This window comes from Leishmania martiniquensis, chromosome 27 (assembly GCF_017916325.1).
Source record: "Leishmania martiniquensis isolate LSCM1 chromosome 27, whole genome shotgun sequence".
Taxonomy (NCBI): Eukaryota; Euglenozoa; class Kinetoplastea; order Trypanosomatida; family Trypanosomatidae; genus Leishmania; species Leishmania martiniquensis.
In genome coordinates this window covers 982412-1000428 of record NC_090162.1, presented here as the reverse complement: position 1 = coordinate 1000428, position 18017 = coordinate 982412, and the positions used below count along the sequence as shown (strand labels likewise).

General features: G+C 55.5%; 8 protein-coding genes across 8 annotated transcripts; all 8 read left to right on the top strand.

The window, feature by feature from the left end:
* Nucleotides 1-2260: 2260 nt before the first annotated feature.
* Nucleotides 2261-3511, top strand: LSCM1_03590 (uncharacterized protein; the record flags this gene model as incomplete). The annotated part of the gene is made up of 1 exon (XM_067321125.1): nt 2261-3511. The coding sequence occupies one exon, from the start codon at nt 2261-2263 to the stop codon at nt 3509-3511; it is 1251 nt and encodes a 416-aa protein (XP_067177735.1).
* Nucleotides 3512-3814: 303 nt separating this feature from the next.
* On the top strand, nt 3815-4297 carry LSCM1_03589 (uncharacterized protein; the record flags this gene model as incomplete). Its single annotated transcript, XM_067321124.1, has 1 exon — nt 3815-4297. One exon carries the CDS (start codon nt 3815-3817, stop codon nt 4295-4297), a length of 483 nt encoding a protein of 160 aa, XP_067177734.1.
* Nucleotides 4298-4677: 380 nt separating this feature from the next.
* On the top strand, nt 4678-5856 carry LSCM1_03588 (uncharacterized protein; the record flags this gene model as incomplete). Its single annotated transcript, XM_067321123.1, has 1 exon — nt 4678-5856. The coding sequence occupies one exon, from the start codon at nt 4678-4680 to the stop codon at nt 5854-5856; it is 1179 nt and encodes a 392-aa protein (XP_067177733.1).
* Nucleotides 5857-6424: 568 nt separating this feature from the next.
* LSCM1_03587 (uncharacterized protein) lies at nt 6425-7369 on the top strand (the record flags this gene model as incomplete). Its single annotated transcript, XM_067321122.1, has 1 exon — nt 6425-7369. The coding sequence occupies one exon, from the start codon at nt 6425-6427 to the stop codon at nt 7367-7369; it is 945 nt and encodes a 314-aa protein (XP_067177732.1).
* Nucleotides 7370-8258: 889 nt separating this feature from the next.
* On the top strand, nt 8259-8999 carry LSCM1_03586 (uncharacterized protein; the record flags this gene model as incomplete). Its single annotated transcript, XM_067321121.1, has 1 exon — nt 8259-8999. The coding sequence occupies one exon, from the start codon at nt 8259-8261 to the stop codon at nt 8997-8999; it is 741 nt and encodes a 246-aa protein (XP_067177731.1).
* A 596-nt stretch (nt 9000-9595) lies between these two features.
* LSCM1_03585 (uncharacterized protein) lies at nt 9596-10141 on the top strand (the record flags this gene model as incomplete). Its single annotated transcript, XM_067321120.1, has 1 exon — nt 9596-10141. One exon carries the CDS (start codon nt 9596-9598, stop codon nt 10139-10141), a length of 546 nt encoding a protein of 181 aa, XP_067177730.1.
* Nucleotides 10142-10945: 804 nt separating this feature from the next.
* Nucleotides 10946-13045, top strand: LSCM1_03584 (uncharacterized protein; the record flags this gene model as incomplete). Its single annotated transcript, XM_067321119.1, has 1 exon — nt 10946-13045. The coding sequence occupies one exon, from the start codon at nt 10946-10948 to the stop codon at nt 13043-13045; it is 2100 nt and encodes a 699-aa protein (XP_067177729.1).
* Nucleotides 13046-14353: 1308 nt separating this feature from the next.
* Nucleotides 14354-16651, top strand: LSCM1_03583 (uncharacterized protein; the record flags this gene model as incomplete). Its single annotated transcript, XM_067321118.1, has 1 exon — nt 14354-16651. One exon carries the CDS (start codon nt 14354-14356, stop codon nt 16649-16651), a length of 2298 nt encoding a protein of 765 aa, XP_067177728.1.
* Nucleotides 16652-18017: the final 1366 nt, after the last annotated feature.

Genomic DNA, 18017 nt, shown 5'->3' with positions numbered 1-18017 from the left:
GTGTATCCGCGCCACCGTGCCCAGCAACAGCTGGAGGCAGCCAACCCCAGCACCCCCTAGGGTGTCCAGGTTCAAAGGGGCGCGCCGGGGCCGGGGTGGGCTTTTCGGGATCCCGCCCTTGTTTTGCGCCAGGGTCGTTTTTCGGGGCCTTTCGGACGTCCTCCGTTTATTCCCCCCCCTAGAGGGAGAAAAGCCAAGGGGCGCCCCCCGGCCCGCGATACGCAGCGCCCAGGGTATAAAACAATGATTTTTAGCAAAAAAAACCGCCTTGGGTTTGCTTTCTTAATGCTTGGTTTCTTCTCCGTAAAGGAGGTCGGCGGCGTCCGTTGGGGTGGGCGGCCCTTTGTGACACAACCCCCCCCATGAGGGGGAGGCTAGCAAATCTCATGGCGCACCCCCCCTTGCCTGGGAAAATGCCCGTGGGGGCCTCGAAGGCGCGGCTACGGGCGGGCCCTCTCCAGGCTCGCTGTTTGGGCCGGGCGTTCTTCTCCTCGGGTTGGGGTCGCGGCGCGGGCGGCCGCGTGTGTTGGGGGCGCCCTCGCCCCCTTTCCGGTGGCCTCGCCCGCGGGGTCTGTGGGTTCCGGGCGCCGATCTTCCCGGGGCGCGCCGGGGACCCCTGGAAAAGCCGAAACACAAAGAGGGCGCGCCGGCGCCTCACACCCCAAAGCGCAGCAGCCGGAAAGGGAAACCCGCGCATGGCGCTCCACACGGTTTCGGCCGCGCCTGGGCCCTGGCAAAAAAAATGCCGACGAAGCAAAGCAAAGGGTGCGGCTGTGCGGTTTCATGCTGGGCCTGGCCGCCGACACCTCTAGTGATTACCGGCCTAGGCGTCGCCACGTTGCGGTCGCTTGATTTTGGCAGCACCAGGGGCGCTTTGTTGTGTGTGTGTGTGTGGGGGGGAGACTTTTGGGCTTTCCAAAGGGCAGGTTGGCGGCGGATTTCTCAAGTTTACTAAAAGGTTTCTCCTTGAGAAAGATCAAATGTTTAGGCGAAGAGCCATGCGGGGCGCTATGCGGGCAGTCTCCCCCCAGCCGCCTTTTATCTGAGGTGCCAAAGGGGAAGGGAAGGATTAACAGGGAAACCTTGCAACGGGATTGCTTGCCAGTTGTCGTGGGAAAATCCTGGGCTGCAGAGGGCCAAGGGGGCTAGGCTAAGTGGGGTCCGTTTCCAGAGGGGTGTGCGTGGTAGGGGGGGGGGGTGGCGGCAGCGAAAGGGTTGAGAAAAGGCTGGGGAATTTCCTGAAAGTCGACTCGTTATACCCGGGGGATTGGGTTGCTGGTCCACTGTTCGTCTGTGTGCTCATCTAAGAAAGGCGCGGAAATAACGAACCGTTAGTCAGAGCTTCTGCGGTGAAAGCAAAAGGATCGCTGGCAACAAAAAGGGTGGCACATTTTTCTTTTTAGGTGGGTTCGTGCTTGGTTCTGGGCCTTCCATTCCGTGTGGGATGTGGCGCGTCGCTCTTCCTTCTTGGTATGTGCCTGCTTTCGGCCGTGGTAATGCTGGGCTGCTCTTTATTTGCTGTTTTCGGCGCTTTACTCTTTTCGGGTCAGGAATCGCACTTTGCCCAGGGTCAATTTCAGTGAAGAAAAATGTGACTCTATTTTGGATAGATCGAGCCTTTTATTCCTTTATTTTTTCGTGGGCGGATCCTTCGCCGTGTGTGGGGGGCCCAATCGGTTTTCCGGAAGGCCTCTTGTGGCGGCGTCCTCTTTCAATGGGGGGTGGGGGGCTCGCCGCTGGCCACTGATTATGCTGTTTGAACGAACCGCAGGCAGGCAGGTGAACGCGGGTGTGGCTCCCTTGGGGGTTTGTCGCGGGCCCTTTTTGCGGCGGTGGTGGGGTGGCCGATGCGTGTTTGTGCCTATAGGCCATCCCTTTGTCGCGTTTCTGAGAAAAACCAGGGAAAAGAATCGGCCCTTCTACTCTTGCTAAAACGATGTGCTCAGTGCTCTCCATCCCCGACGTGCGGAGGAGGGCGCAAGGACGTGCAAAGCTTTGATTCTGGGATCAGACAACAAAAACTCGCTCAATCCTTACCCCAGCAATGAGGATGCTTAAGGAATAACTGTTCTAGACGTTGGCGCCTCTGTCATTATCAGAATACAACCGGGGTTTGGTTTGGGGCTAAAGCTGGCAATTAGCGGCAGTCTCATAAAATGTCTTCATGCTAGAAACCATCCCTACCTTCCGCGTGGCGCCGCCTCTTGCAACTCACTGATGGCAGCTAAATACGCTGCAGTTGTCCAGGCTCCAGGGAATAATGGACGCTGAAGTGCTGTTGGTTCTTAGCAGCTTCTGCCGTGTCCGCATGCAAGCTCGGCCTGTTTTCTGTACAGCGTCAAGGTCATTCGTGGATGACGTCGGCACCATTATCAACCACTTGGAATGCAGCCGGGGTGGGCAGAGTCCGACTGCGCTCGCCTTCTTAAAAGTTGTGTCACATGTCTCTGCGAAGGCGGAAACAATACAAGAGCAACTCATTGGCACCTGGCTACTGTGTAGCCTACTGGTAGGAAGAATGGCAGATGCTGGCAACCTGTACTGGGAGTGTGAGTGCATGCGACGAGTTTGGCGATTGTCGCTGCCAGTGAGCTGTATTGGTGTTGGCAAGCTTGAGAACAGCGTACTCGGCTCACGGAGCCATGCCCCAGAAGCTGTTGAGAGGCAATATGGGAACTTTACCTCCGGGAGTTTCTTCCTGAATTCCGCTAAGGGTACCCACCAAACGATTCGGAAACTTGATACCGTCGTTAGCTCTTGGGCTACTGCTCATGATGAGCTTGGTTTGCAAACACAGGCCTTCGATTTTTTCTTGCCCGAATGCTTAGAAAGCAAAGATGTGGTAGTTTTCTGCACTCGAATGATCCAAAAGAGGAAGTACTTTCGAGCATGCTGCGTCAGGCGCTTCGACGATTGTTGTGAGGTAAAGGACTTGGAAACGTGCTTGGCAGCATCAGATGTGCGTGTTGTTTTTGTGCAGCAGCCCATTCACAAGAGGCTGAAGGAGGTTTTCATCAAGCGGAACGTCTTATTTTTTGAGCGACTCGGGCGCAGTATTGTAGATGCATCGGAGAAAGCACTTCGATGGACAGTCTTCGAGAACTTTAGCGACTGGCTCTTATTTACAAGAGCAAGGCCCAGTCAGAGGTTGTGTGAATGCTGGGCAACCACAGCACGGCAACAATCCGGCCTGACCCTTAGGCTGCATATACGACGCTGTTTCGAGAACCTTACAAAAAGCATACCATTGGTGCAACACACCTTATGTATTGCTTCAAATGAACCGGCGAATCTCGAAGAAAAGGACGAAGATTGTCAAGTCGAGCGGCTCGAGACCGGTGCTGACCTTGAGGCGCTCATTCTCCGCAACAGTTTTATTGCAACTCTGCTGTGTAGCTGTACAGAGATCGGAGGTAATTGTGGTATGGAAAATGCAGCATGGATGACGAACTACGAAACTGCTATGCGTACTCTCGACACAGTATGCCAGTTATGCCGTCTGTTAATGTAACAAGAAAAAGAATTCAAAACACGGGCTACCCTTTGAAGTCCTTATTATGAGAGAGTGTTCTCAACCTCTCAGTCGACTTGGATGTTTGACAGCAGAGGTTTCGGCGCAGATCCTCGTGGCTAAGATTTGGATCCGCTCTTCTAATCATGATATCTTTGCCGATTTCGCTAGCACTGTAACATCGCTATACTCTTGAGCTCGTTAACTGTACTCTGCTTACGACCGACTCTGAGTACGAAAAGTTGACGCTCTTCATACTTCTCACATTTTGCGCATCAGCTGCTAATACTTCACAGCGTAGCTATGAGCCGAGGCGATGATGAATGGGGAGACATGGTTCTCCCAGGCGTTTATATGATTCGGCGGTGTTCTAGTACCGGAGTGACAAGCGGAGCGGTGCAACCAGATAAAATGGTGAACTTAGAACTTCTTCACCTCGAAATCGAAGATATGGAGCGGCATATTGAGCTTCTACAAAAGAGCAACAGAGAAATAGTTGCGTATTTAAAAGAGAAAGGAGAGAGCCGTTCTGCACAGGAGGAAGGTGGGGGTTCTGGATCGCTGATTGAGTTTTCCAATGGAGGTCTAGCGGAGGAGGACGAGGATGAAGTTTTTCTTGAGGCAATGGAGGAAAACACACTGGTAATAGAGAGGAAGAAAAAAGAGCTGGAGAGTCTGCGCATGCTCATTGGTGGGCAGAGGTGTGGCTGCTCATCTACTCACACTCAACACCAAGGCCAGGAACTGATTGCAGCTCTCAGCGACGACGCGAGAATCGCTCTGTGATTATCGCACACTCCGGCCTCCGGGGCCTGCTACCATTTCTGATGAAATCGAAAATTACTTTACCACGTCTCAAAGCTAAGGGCAAGCGAGCTGCGCTCATAAGATCCTTTTGGTAATTGTGCGGGGACATGCTTGGGGCTTGAAAGAAGCGAGGTTCTGACTGTATTCTTGAATGCCTTAGTCGAAGGCGCGCTTTCGTCAAGCGTGTTTACAAAATCTGATTCCACCGCGCCCCCTTCCCTGATGTCATTTTTCCTATACACTCCTCAAAAAACTATCTCTTACTCCTCTCCTAACCACCTTTCTCCCCCCATTCAAGTCAGCTTCGCACCACTATAAAAAGGATCAATAATAGATATCCGTTACACACCCTCATCTCAATGCCACCGAAGAAGCAAGACAAGGAGGGGTCAAAGACTGTGTTGCTTGGCCGTCCCGGCAGCCACCTAAAGGTCGGGATCGTTGGTCTTCCCAACGTGGGTAAGTCAACGTTCTTCAATATCCTTTCCAAGAAGGATGTTCCGGCAGAGAACCGCCCCTTCTGCACGATTGATCCTAATACAGCCGATATAAACATACCAGATGACCGCTTCGATAAACTGGTGCGTATCCATAAGCCAGCGTCTATCGTTCCCGCGCAAGTACACGTTTGCGATATCGCTGGTCTGGTGCGCGGCGCAAGTAACGGTGAGGGGCTCGGTAACAACTTTCTGTCCCACATCAGCTCCTGTGATGGTATCATACACATGGTGCGTGTCTTTGAAGAGATTGAGATTACGCACGTGGAGGGCGACTTAGACCCCATTCGCGATCTCGAAATCATCTTCTCCGAACTCGTCATGAAAGATTTGCAATGTGTCAATGGCCTGATCGATAAGCTGACGCCCATTGTCAACCGTGGTCTGGACAAGTCAAAGAAGGGGGACCTCGAGACGCTGCACAAAGTGAAAGAGATGCTGGAGAGGGGCAAGCAAGTGCGTTGCTGCCAGTGGAGCGGCAAGGAGATTGACTTCCTCAACACAATTCAGCTCTTGACTGCAAAGCCCGCCATGTTCTTGGTGAACATGTCTGAGGGTGACTATGTGCGCCAGCGCAACAAATGGCTGAAGAAGCTCAAAGAGTGGATCGACGAGCACACCGGTGAGCCCATGATCCCGTTTTCGGCCGAGTTGGAGACAACCTTTGCTGCCATGCCTCCGGAGGAAGTGGATAAATACTGCGAGGAGAAGAAGACCAAGTCGCAGATCCACAAGATCATCAGCACTGCGTACAGTATCATCAACCTTATCCACTACTTCACCGCCGGGGCTGACGAAGTAAAGTGCTGGACTATCCAGCGTGGAACCAAAGCGCCACAGGCAGCTGGCAAGATCCACACTGACATGGAGAAGGGTTTCATCTGCGCAGAGGTGATCGAGTGGGCCGACTTTGACCGGCTGGAGAGTGAGGCCGCCTGTCGCGATGAGGGCAAGCAACATCAGCAGGGGCGGAACTACGAGGTGCAAGATGGCGATATCATTTTCTTCAAGTTCAACGCGGCGAAGGGTGGGAAGAAGTGATAGACGCATTCAGTATCCACATTGGTCTTTTCCTTTTTTCTTTTAGCGAATGCAAAGTTAAATTAAGTGGGTGTGGTGCGATGCAATCGAGGAGTTGGGCCACTTTCACCTCTTTTCGAAGGGTAAGCTATGCATTTCAGTGAGCTCGTCAGAAAAAGCGAACGCAAAGAACCTAACAAAGAGGACTCATTTTTCGGGTTAAAGGGAACTTCAAAAACCGTCTTGCCCAAGGGTGTGCACCTCCACATTGCCGGCAGACGTCTATGGCCATGTAGCGGCTAAATGTCTTTGATGGCGCTCGGAACATCTACGGGCTTCACAAAGAAAGTTGCCGTTGGCCCAAAAGGCCTCTGGATCTACTCTTCCCCTTCGTCTGCTCCCTAACGTGCGTTCGGCCCTTCTCTTTTTTCTTGAAGCCAATCTGTCACCGCTGCGAGCGTGCACGCTTAGCAGCCTTTTCTGAGGGCCGGAGCAGCACGCTGCGCTCTGCGTCCAGGTCGCCTAGAATCATATGTATTTTACCTTTCTCATTTCAGTACTTGGCACGTGTGCAAAAGCAAAAAATAACATGCCTCTCAAAGGGTTGAGTGCCCTGAAGGGCAATACACAAACTATCCTCATCTCTCCTGTGCGCGATAAATACTCTATTCTGATGGAGGACGACAAAATACGCGCCGGCGCGAGTAGCATGCAGGGGTGGCGAAGTACGATGGAGGACGCCCATGCTGTGTACCTCTCACTTCCTAATGTTCCAGGAAACATCCGAGATGAGGACTGCGCGATCGCTGCCGTCTTTGATGGGCACTGTGGTAGCAAGTTTGCGCAGTCGTGCGCGGCGAACATCCGCAACTGGCTGACGTCAACAGAGGCGTTCAAAAAGGGAAGCTTTGAGAAGGCGCTGAAGGATGCCTATTGCACAGGTGACGTTGCTCTTCACAAGGCCATGCCAAACGAGCTGAGCGGCTGCACAGGCAACTGTGTTTTGATCATCCAAAATCATCTGTACTGTGCCAACGCCGGTGATTCACGGGCAGTGTTGTGCCGCAACGGTGAGGCCATAGCGCTCAGCGACGACCACAAGCCGACAAACCCTGCCGAGCGAGAGCGAATCTTGAGAGCAGGAGGGTTTGTTCAATCTGGACGAGTTAACGGCATCCTATCTCTCAGCCGTGCCTTTGGCGACTATGCGTTCAAGGACATGAGCCTCAAGCCAGAGCAGATGGCCATCACGGTGATCCCAGACGTGTTTCACACAGAGCTGACTCCTCTTGATGAGTTTGTCATCGTCGCGTGCGATGGAATATGGGACATGATGACAAATGAGAAGGCGGTGGAGTTTGTGCGCAACGAGGTTGCTGATCATGGCGACGTATCTTTAGCATGTGAGCGGCTGATGAACGCGTGCCTCGCGTCCACACCCATCTCCTACGGCACCGACAACATGACTGTAATCATTCTCCAGTTCAAGAGCTTGTTCTTGAAGAGGGTGGAGAGCAAGTTCTCTACGGAGTGATGTGTAGGAGCACACATATGCAGCGCTTTACTGCGGATAGGAGCAAGGCAGCAACTAAAGCAAAGGGAATGATAAAAGGCGAGGCTGGCACTGCTGATTATGAATAGTTCAACAGCATCGAATCTGTGCGGTAGAGGCTGTGCAGCTTTCCTTTCCCTTGTTCCCTCTTTTTTTTTTTGCTCTTGCTTTGGCTGTTTTTATTTCCCTCTGGCAGCGCATATAGCCGCATCGCACGCTTCATTACTTGCTTGCTTGCTTACCATTATGGAGGAGGGGGAAAAGAGTGTCCCTTTGGTACCCACCAAACTCATCCCTTGCGTGTGTCTTATGCATGCTTTTCTCTTTTGCCGTACTGCTTCTCCCTTTTGTGTAGACCGTGGAAGCATGGTGGTGGTGGTGGTGGGAGAGGGTAGCTGCTGGGGAGGCCTTGAAGGAGGCTGATCCTGAGGGATTGCCAGATTCATGGAGGGTGAGGTGCTGCTCGTCGCCTCAGCTGCTTCGCCCAACGCAGAAAAGCGGAAACTTCACGTGTGAGGGCTGAAAGCCCATCCGCTGCATCACAAAATTCGCCCCTCCATTGTCACTTGTTACCTTGCCTGTTTTCCCCCCTCTGCGGCATTCCAAACTGCTGCTCATACCGGCAAGCAGCCCCACGCCTATGCTCTGCCTATCATCTCTTGTCCCCACTTCACGGCACACAAAGAGCGAGGGAAACGAGGCATGCAAGCAACGGCCCTTCACTCGGTCACCAGCGACTGTTCCTTTTTTTTTGCCTTTTCCTTGTTCTCTTCTACTAAGCAAGTGCATCTTTTCACTGGCGTGCCAACACGCACCAGCAGCTACAAAGGGGAAGCAGACAAGGGCGCACGCTCGCTGGAAAGGTCCTGCGATGGATCAGGGAGCGGTCTCGGAGTGGAGCGTCGTGGGAACGTTCCGGAAAAGACCAGTTCCACAGGGGCCCATAGTTGATTTTGCATCAGACGGGAGTCACCGTGATTCTCTCGACAACGCAGATGCGCCGGTCCTCTTATATGGGATGAAAGGCGATGTGAATCAGCATCAGTCGCGCGTGCCACGCTACATAGCACGCAGGATTGCGATTCCGCCACCTTCCTTGCTGAAAATGAAGGTTGTGTCGCTCGCGCTGCCACGGCCCGACGAGGCCTGGCCGCGCTCTGAAGACTTGTTTTTCGTAGACTGTCCTGAGCCGCCGAGTGCTCCCTCACACCACAGAGATCGTGCGCATCGGCAGAAATCCCTGGTGATAGGGACGATCTTGCCTCCACCACCGCAATTGACCTTTTTGCTGCCGTTTGCGGTGTGTTTGGCAGATATCGCGCTACTCGCGGTGAGCCTAACAACATACAAGCCGGAACAGGTGATTATAGCAGCCTGCTGTATGCTAGTTTTGGTGCCGGATATCGGGGCAATAGTTTTTCTCCTTAAGCGGGGAATGTACTCAGTCACGATCGCCTTGCACCTTCTTCTGTGGCGAAGCGTTGTGTTGCTCTTTCTTCAACCCTTTGTTTCCCTGCTATTCATGGTACACTTCCTTTTAACGGCGCTCGTGGTGCTGTGCTGCCTGCGCGTCCGTGCAAGCACTTATATGACATTCTGCAGGTTGCGCTGAGTGCAAACACACATGTATACTATCCTAGACACAAGGTGGCGGCAGCCGCAGAGCACTCCTGCGGACGCGATCGCAATCGCCTCATTTCCTCGAGAAACAGAGGGAGAGAGCAGAAACAACATTTTTGGAAGGGACGCGACACTACATGCGTCACTACCTCATTCCCCAATCTTCCTCCTTACTCTGTACTTCTTCTTTTGCCTCATGGCGTACCTTTCGATTCCGCCGACGTCTTTGGAGGCGCGTTCGAGTTAACGTCTTCTCTCGTGTTCCTGCGGTCGTCGTACACGCGATGACATGCATTGGTGGATGGTAGGTGCCATCACAGCGGCTGAGATTGCTTTCCTCACATGAGTTTTTCATCGCCGGCCTCTCTCTCCCACTCTCACCAACAAACCTTTTCCTCTTTTTTTTTGTATCGGCTCACTTGATATAATATTCGGCAGAGTCACACCGTGGGGGACTCGAGATTCCTCCTTGGGGGGCTCCGCTTCAGTTTTCTAATCATATCCTCAAAATCGCACGCTTGATTCTTTGCGCGTGGGTGCCCCTCTATCAACCCTTTCCCCGTGGAAAGACGCGAGAGAGGGTCGAAAATGCCGCCGAAGAGAAAGGAGGACCAGGGCGAGGTGCCAGCAGACACGTTTCGCTACCCAGACGGGAGTGTTTATGACGGCAAGTACGGAATCAAGCAGGGCTGTATTGCGGAGGCAGTATCTGCGGGGCCTGTGACCTCCCCGCCTACATCAGCAAAGAAGTATGCTTCCTCAGGTAGTGCCGCTTCGGCGGCAACGGCCGCACCTTTGTCAGCGCCCGCGGCGCTGAACGCGTACATGCACGGCTACGGCATCCTCGACGATTCGTCTTCTAGCCGTTATGAAGGGGAGTGGCGCAATGGGCTGATGGAGGGAGTCGGGGCTCTATGGCTTCCCAGCGGTGGCTATTACACGGGAGAGTTTGCACGCAACGAGTTTCACGGAACGGGGCGCTACATGTGGGCGGACGGCTCGTATTACGAGGGGGAGTGGTGCCGCAACCAGATGCATGGGCTTGGCGTCTACGTGGACTCCACGGGCAAGCGATGGCACGGCATCTTTACGAAAGGTAACGCGGGGAAACTTGTCGCGAAAGTGGAGCTGTGAAAGGCCGCAGCTTCGTTACCTCCCGTCCCGTATCACCTCCCCTCTTACCTCCTTGCTCCGCCACAGTGGCGCTGCTTCTTTCCCAGGGCACAATGTACATGTAGGCAACTGACGAGTCGCTTTCTGCTCTTTGTGAGAATGACACTAATGCATGTTTTCCTTGCCGACTCCATCTGCTTTCATTCGGAGTAGGAAGGGGAGGCACGCAGGGACCTCCGTTGAGGTGGCACTGAGTGGCAGGAAAAATATAAAGAGAGAGGGAAACAGGCGAAGTCGGCGAGCAAAACTCAAGTGCCGCGCGCATATGTATCGCCCTGGAGGCGCAGACTCTGTCTAGTGCATTCGCCGAGGTTTCGGTTGGCCCTTGAAGGAAGGAAACGGGCAACAAGGCGAGGACTTGATGAATGCAGACTCGGAGGGAAACAGACAGTGCCTGTGCGGGGGTGGGGGCTTCTCTTGTCGCATCTGCCGCGGTCTTGGCCTCTCACACCTCTTCCCTTTCCTTTGTCCCCCCCTATCCCTCCCTTTTGCGCTTTCCTGTTTTCCCCTCTCGTAGCACCACCTCCTGGCGTCGTGTTCTACTTCCTTTTTGGTGGGTGTCGCTTCTCCTGAACGTGGACAGACGAGAAGGACGGTAGCTTGGTAAGCGCGTCGGCTCTGGGGCAGCTATCATCTTTGCCCTACATCTGGACGAGCGGATCTTCCCTGCTCTTTCAGAGACCCAAGCACTCCTACGCTCTCGGACGCGCGTCTCCATACAAAGAGGACAACGGCAGAATCGTACACTGACTTATCGCGGATAGAATGACAGAGGAGGTCAACTATGACGAACTGGCAGACTTGCTGGCGTCGAATGCGGTTGCTGTGAGTGAGGCTGCTGAGGCCCTGGTGGGAGAACAGGAGGGCGACAAGCCCCGAGAGCCCCATAAGCGCAAGAAGAGCAAGAAACACAAGAAGCGTCGACGGGAGGGGGGGCACAATGCCGAGTCCTCTGATGATGAGCGAATCAAGTCCAAGTACGTCCTAGACGCTGCGGATAGTGGTGACTCTGATGACGATGACGGCGACGAGTTGTCTGACGCAGACTTCGTGGATGGTGATGAGGAGGTCGAGGACACGGGGTACGGTGGTCGCCCGCAGCGATATATTTTCCACGAAGGCGACGACCAGAAAAGCGTGGATGAAATGGCTCGCTACTACGAAGAGGCTGATCGACACTACCGCAGGCACGGAGGCAATGAGGATGCACTACTGACGCGTGGCGACCTGTCCTCGCGTCGCCTCGCCTCGCAGTTTCTGCCACGCGAGGACGATCCGAAGGTGTTTGCTGTCAAGTGCCGGCCTCGCATGTCACGTGTGCTAGTGACTCGTATTGTGAACAAGTGCTACGCTTACCGTGTTGGGCGCAACTATGAGTGCAAAAAGGTTGACCTTGGCATCATCTCCGTCTTTGCGCTGGATCACGTGAAAGAGTACATCTACGTTGAGGCAAGTCGCAAGCGCTTTGTCGAGAATGTGCTCAACGGCCTTGATGGCGTCTTCCGCTTTAACATCGCGGTGGTAGACCCGAAGGAGCTTCTGCAGACAATGGAGACGCGTCCGTCCACGCCGAAGGTGCGTGTTGGCGACTACGTACGCCTGCGGCAGCGCTTTTATCGCGGCGACCTTGCGCAGGTGACGGCGCTGCATCCGGATGGTATCCACATCACATGCAAGGTAGTTCCTCGCGAGGACTTTGTGCAGAAGCCATTCAATAGGGCGACGAAGCGACTTGAACCTCGCTTCTTCACGCCACGGCAGGCGGTGGGGGTGCGCGAAATGGAGAACTCATACGTATGGGGCGATCTGCACTTTGACCGGGAAGGCTATCTCCTCAAGACTGTTTCGACGCGTATGGTGGTATCTGGAGCTCAGCTGGAGCAGCCCAGTACCGAGGAACTCGCTCGCTTTTACAATGATCAGCGCGAAAAGGTCGAGCGGGCTCTTAAAGTAGCGGAGGCGGCTGCGCAGGTGCCGCCTATCAGCATTGGCGACTCCGTTCGTGTGATGACAGGGCAGCTGCGCAACACTATTGGAGTGGTGGAAAACGTGTTCACCAACACGAACACGGCCGTGCTCACATGCACAGTTCCTGGCCGCACGCAGCCCATCAAGGTGCAAGTGGAGCTTAGCGCCTGCACGAAGCACTTCTCCGAGGGCGCGCACGTTGTCGTGGAGCGTGGTGAACACGCTGGGGAGTCCGGCACCGTTGTCAAGTCCTGGGGCAGCATCGTGTTGCTGTTTCCAGACCGCGCCGCTGTTGGGGCAGAACTGAAGGTTGAGGCGAACGACTGCCACCAAAGCAAGCTGGGGAGCACCTCGGTGCACTCGAAGGGTGTGTGGCAGCTTTTTGATCTTGTTTCTATCACGGAGCCAAACTGTGTCGGCTGCATCGTGCGCCTGAATCGAAACGATGTGGATGTGCTGACTGAAAACAACGATGTGCGCACGCTGTCCTACGCGCAGGTGAGCGCAGTAGGCCGCGACACACGCCAAACAACGGACTGCCGCGAAAATACGCTTTCTCGAGGAGCGGAGGTGCGCATCCAGAAGCACCCATGGACGCCGATCGGCCTCGAGGGACAGACGGGCCGTATCGAGCACATCTTCCATCGGACAGTGTTTGTGCGCTGCCGTGCATCGCCGCTCCACGCGAACATAGTGGCACTGAAGGCAGAGTGCGTGCTCCTCATTGGCGGCCGCAAGACGACTCACCGCGCTGCACCAGCGCAGGAGGTGGCGCCGGAAAGGAGCGTAGGCCAGTACGCCGCGGCTGCGGTTCGTCTCTCCGATGGGCAGTGCCGCGACTCAGAGCTGTGGGACGAGAGCTCCATGATAGGCAACAATGCATCTGCGATGATGTAGGTGGCCTTTGCGCAAGCATGCGAGGGAATAAGTGTTTCCCCACCACTCCGTGCTGCTTGCAGGGCAGTCTTTCTTTGGTGTTAGTGTCTTCTACGGCGCTGGGGTCTACCCAGCTCTGCGCGTGCCCATCATGAGTCGCTACCTTGCCTCTGGAAAGGAACGCAGTGGAATGGCGCAGGTGCTCCTACCCCCTCTCCCTGTGTCTGCGGGTGCACTTGACTACTCACATGGGCATAGTTGTGTGTAGGGGGAGGGGTTTGTGGAGGGGCTTGCACACACCAGAGCGCTCAGGCACGGAATGGCCAAGTTTGTCTTCGGACAGGGAAGTATACGCTGGTACCTTCTGAGGAACCAGCTCCCTCCCCTCCCTTCTTCCCCTACGACTCACGTTCGCGCATGTGCATTTCATTGCAGTTGCGTGTATGCGATGCCCTATGTGTATTCCTGTGGCTCTAGGGAGGGGACGTAAGGGTCGAGGCCGGCCCTTTTTTCTTTTTCTTTTCGGCGGCGTGGGCCATTTTCGTGTGTGCGAGGGTGGACCTCGCTTGCATTTGCGTACGCTGCGCTAAGGCTTCTAGGGGCGCATCTTGCTCCTTCGCTGGGGAAGCGATTCTGTATGTGTGTGCGTGTGTGTGAGTGCTGAACAATAACGACCAGACAGCGCAGAAGCGAAGCGAATGCGTGTGGCTGTTATAAGAAGAGAGTTGAAGGCACAGGCACACGCACAGCTGTCCCCGTGGTCACAAGCAATGCATCTCACCGTGGCGGGTGTCCCTTGGCAAGAGTGTTGTTTTTGTTTGTGTGCCGAAGTGCCGCGAAGTGGGGAGAAGGTTTCGGAGCGTGTCTCACCGCCTCAGGACCACGTCTATTTTACGAAACACAAAAGCGATGAAGCGCTCGAGTGCACTGGTGCAACACCCCTTCCTAACATACACGAGACCGTAGAGAAGGGCGAGCCCATCATCTGTGACGGCGGGTTTCGATCGAGACTTCTGTGCGGCTTCGGCAAGTCTTTCCGTTGCTCAGTCTCCTCTGCTTGCAGACGCTTACCCTTCACCCAGCCCCTTTCTCTTTGCCTCCTTCCTCAGTAGGCCAATTCACCGCTTGAGCCCCATACAGACACATACTTCGGTGAGCACGGCAAAAGGCCCGTCCCTCTCTCTCGCTTGTGCTTTCTCCTCCACCAAAGGCGGGCCGAGGGGGAAGAAAGGAACGGGGGGGGGCATTGTTGACGGTCGCTCTCTCGGTCTTCTGTCCCCCAGACACGTACGATCACAGGCGCACGTACCCAGCGTGCTGCAAAAAAACATGCTCCATAGGCGAAGCACCGGAGTGGGGCAGTCTGTCATGATCGTGAGTGCTTCCCCAGCAGTGTCGTGCAGATGGCTGTCGAGGAGGATGCGGCTCATGCTCTTCAGCCCCGTCTTTTTCCTAGGTAGTGGTACTCCAACGCACTTGTGGGCTCATCTCGCTCCTCGCCGCCACTTTGCACGATGCACGGAGCCACGCCTGTTCGAGGTCAATCCAACCCGTGAGAGCTACGCGATCGAGACTGCCTTCGAGGAGCCGACCTTTCGCTTTATCTGTGAAGGGGTCGACGTCGATTTCAAGGAGGACGTGCGAGTAGCGCTGGCAAAAGTACTTCCCCCTTCCCCGTCGAACTTCACCCAGCGGGAGGAAGGCTCAGCATTGCGGCTGCCGCAGATACTGCAGGCATTCCGGTCGCTGTGCCGGCAGCAATTTGTCTCGTTCGCGCAGGTCCGTTCCACACCGCGACGGCTGGCGTCCTACTACGAGACCCTCGCCGCGGCCAGCACGGCGCTCGCGGCACTGGCGGCGGAGCACTACACCTTTGCAGGGCTGGTGGCGACTCACGCAAAGAAAAGTGTGCGGGATGCAGTGCTTGCTGGAGTGGACAGTGGCACGACTATCGGATGCATCGCTGAGCAAGAGCTTGTCGCGGAGGGTACCCCTCTGAACACAGAGGCGCGCTACGACGTACACGAGCGGTGTTTTATACTTCGTGGCACGGGGAAGTTCGGCGTGGTGGCCGCAGCTTGCGCGCAGTGGGCCGTGGTGAGCGCCACCCTCACCCTCAACAAGAAGGAGCACAACGGCACACACCTTTTTTTGGTCCCTCTTCGAGAGGACGGCTTGCTTGGTGCTCCGGGGCAGCTTCGTCGTGGTGTATCGGTGCGTTTGATCACGGGCGAGAACACCGTCATGGCTGGCTGTGGCGTGGCTGTGCTGCATTTCGAGGATGTGCGAATCCCAAGCGATTACTTGCTCGACCCGCACTGTATCACATGCGATTCAAAGGTGGGGTACGTCCCTGGGCAGGAGGGTCACGAACCAGCAGCAGAGGTGCTGCGCACCCGCCGCCGCATCGCTACCGGCGCCCTTTACGTTGGCGTGACAAAGAAGCTCCTTACCGATGTGGTGACTTTCACAGCCGACAAGTACGTAGTGGGCCCCGATTATCGTCGAAACTATCCCTTTCTGGGCCTCCAGCACATCCAGTCGCCGCTCGTGGGCTTGGTGGTGAAGTCGTACGTGTACCTGATTGCGTGGCAGCGACTCCTGCCCGTCTTCACGGATCCTTCCGGGTTGCCGCCGTCGTACGAGGACCACATGCGCCTCGCCGGCACGGTTCACTTCCTACAGGAGAACCTGCTCAACATACAGACATTCACCGACAATACAATGGGCCTGCACGGCTCTTTTGCCAGCACAGGCAAGGCCGCTGCTGTAACTCTAGTGCATCTCCGGCAAGAGGGCCTGGACACCTCCGCCTTGATTCGAGAGGTCGCCTTTCGGTCAATTACCAAGAACATCGGCACAACGCACTGGGGATGGTGGCTGACAAGTCTGCTGCAACCGGTGTTTCCAGCGCTCGACCGCTTTTTGAAGAACCCGCTGTACTCACCTCGCATCGCTGATCTCGGCCGCCATCTGATCTTCTTCAGCCACAAGCACTACAGTCTCAAGAAGCGCCTGCGGCAATCGCGTGAGGTAGAGCGGCGAAGGGGTGGGGGTGAGCATCAGTGGTATGATTGGGTCATGTTCCGCCACCGCACTGTCGTGCACTGCGGTGAAGCATTCATGGAGATGCACTACGTTGATGTCATGATGAAGGAGACGGAGACGTGCAGCGACCCGCGTGGCCGCAAGATCCTGCGTGACATTGGCTGGATCTACGCCCTGACGAGACAAATGGACCGGTTGGACTTCTTGCTGTCGTCGAAGATGCTGAGCCCTAGCAAGGCAGAGACGCTCGCAGGCCACCTTGATAACGTCGTGACCGTGCTTGCGCCGCAGTGCGTGCATCTTGTGGAGGCGATGCAGGTGCCGGAGACCGCTCGTGCGCCGTGCCGCTCGGCTACCTTCATGGAGGCCTACTGGACCATTCCAGGAACGAACACGCACATCGAGCGCGGGGATCGGGTCACTCTGCATGATGCCGTTGGCGCCTCGTCATCCAAGCGCGGCCACCGGGCGGAAAAAGCTAAGGCTGATCAGGAGGGGATACGTGAGTCGTCGGAGGAGTTTGACCTGTTCCACGGTCTCGCCGACGAGCCCTCGTACGCGCGTCGCAAAGCGCCGTAGCACCGTAGGTGCGACCTTCGGGTTCTGATGAGCGTGAATACGACGTAGGAAGATACATCCATCAGGCAGGTGCGCTGGAGTGCATCGAGATCGAGGCGGCCATGGCATTTATGCGTGTGTGTGTGTGTATGCATGGGATGCCATAGACCGAGGGATAGCGAGGCGTATGTTCTCTTCCTCTTGCCTGTCCGCCGCCGCCTCTACGTTTTTCGTGCACACGCGCTGCTTGAGGTGGCGGAGGTGGCGTTTGTGCCTTCAGTGATGGGAGGCGGATTTTGTTGTCTGCAGCGTGCTGTTGGGGCGGCGTCATCACAGAGACTTCAGGGGGCGATAGCCCCAAGAGAAGAAAGGGGCGAATCGGCACATAGCTTTGGGACGCAACCGTGAGGCCCGATACAAGAGCAATAGCGACGGAGGAAAGGAGTGACAAGAAGACTTCGCTTCGTTTCTCATTCGCTTCTACGTTTCCTCTCAGGCCATTACATAGCCTGAAGGGTTCTCGCCACATCGTGTGGCCCACCTAGCTAGGGTTGGTGGGTGGTGAGTGAAGGTCAGATGGGCTTGGCATGAAATGCCTGATGAGTCGATGTGCTTGATAGTGGCACAAGCACATCTCTTCTCCCCAATTGGTCCTTCCCTTCTTCTGCCTCTTCGCATGAACTTCCTCCCCGTAGCGTGCGTCCAACCGTTTCGGTAGACTCCGAAAGACGAGAGCAACACCGAGTTGCGTGCGTCTTGGCCGTTTTTGCTCACTCGTTCCCCCCTGCACTCGGCTTCTGACACCGTGATGCTGTATGCACATCCTTTTGGTTCATTTTCCTTCCTCTTCCTCCATCGGCTAGGGAGGCCTCGCGTGGGCTGGCGCTGACAGCTCACACAAGAGGAGAACGAGGAATCCGCGGGAAGTAGGTAATGGAGCAAGGCCCGGAACGCAGCTCCCCTTTTTTCCCTTCTTCTTCCACTCTCTCCCGTCTCTTATGCGAAAGGCACATTTTTTTCCGCTTGCACCTGCATACCTGCCGCGCGTTTCGGCATCGCTCAGCATGGCCTCCGCGTTCAGCACAATGTACATGAGACACTCTTATCACCACTGCTTCTTCCTCTCACCCCTCGCGGTACTCTCCCCCCCCCTCTCTCTCTCCCTGCCCTCTTCACGGTTTTTCAGCACTTGACTCGCTCTCGCCCTGTCCATCGTGTATTTTGCCCCACCGACTGAGTGCATTCTTTCGTAGTGGTTCTCGTCCATGACGAAGAACACGCCTTAGTGCGTGTGGTACCTCAGGGGTCCAGCGCCACCCGCCCTCTGCGAGAGTCACGCAGCCCCCCCTCCTCCCTGCCAACACCGAAGCGCCTCTGGCGCTGACAG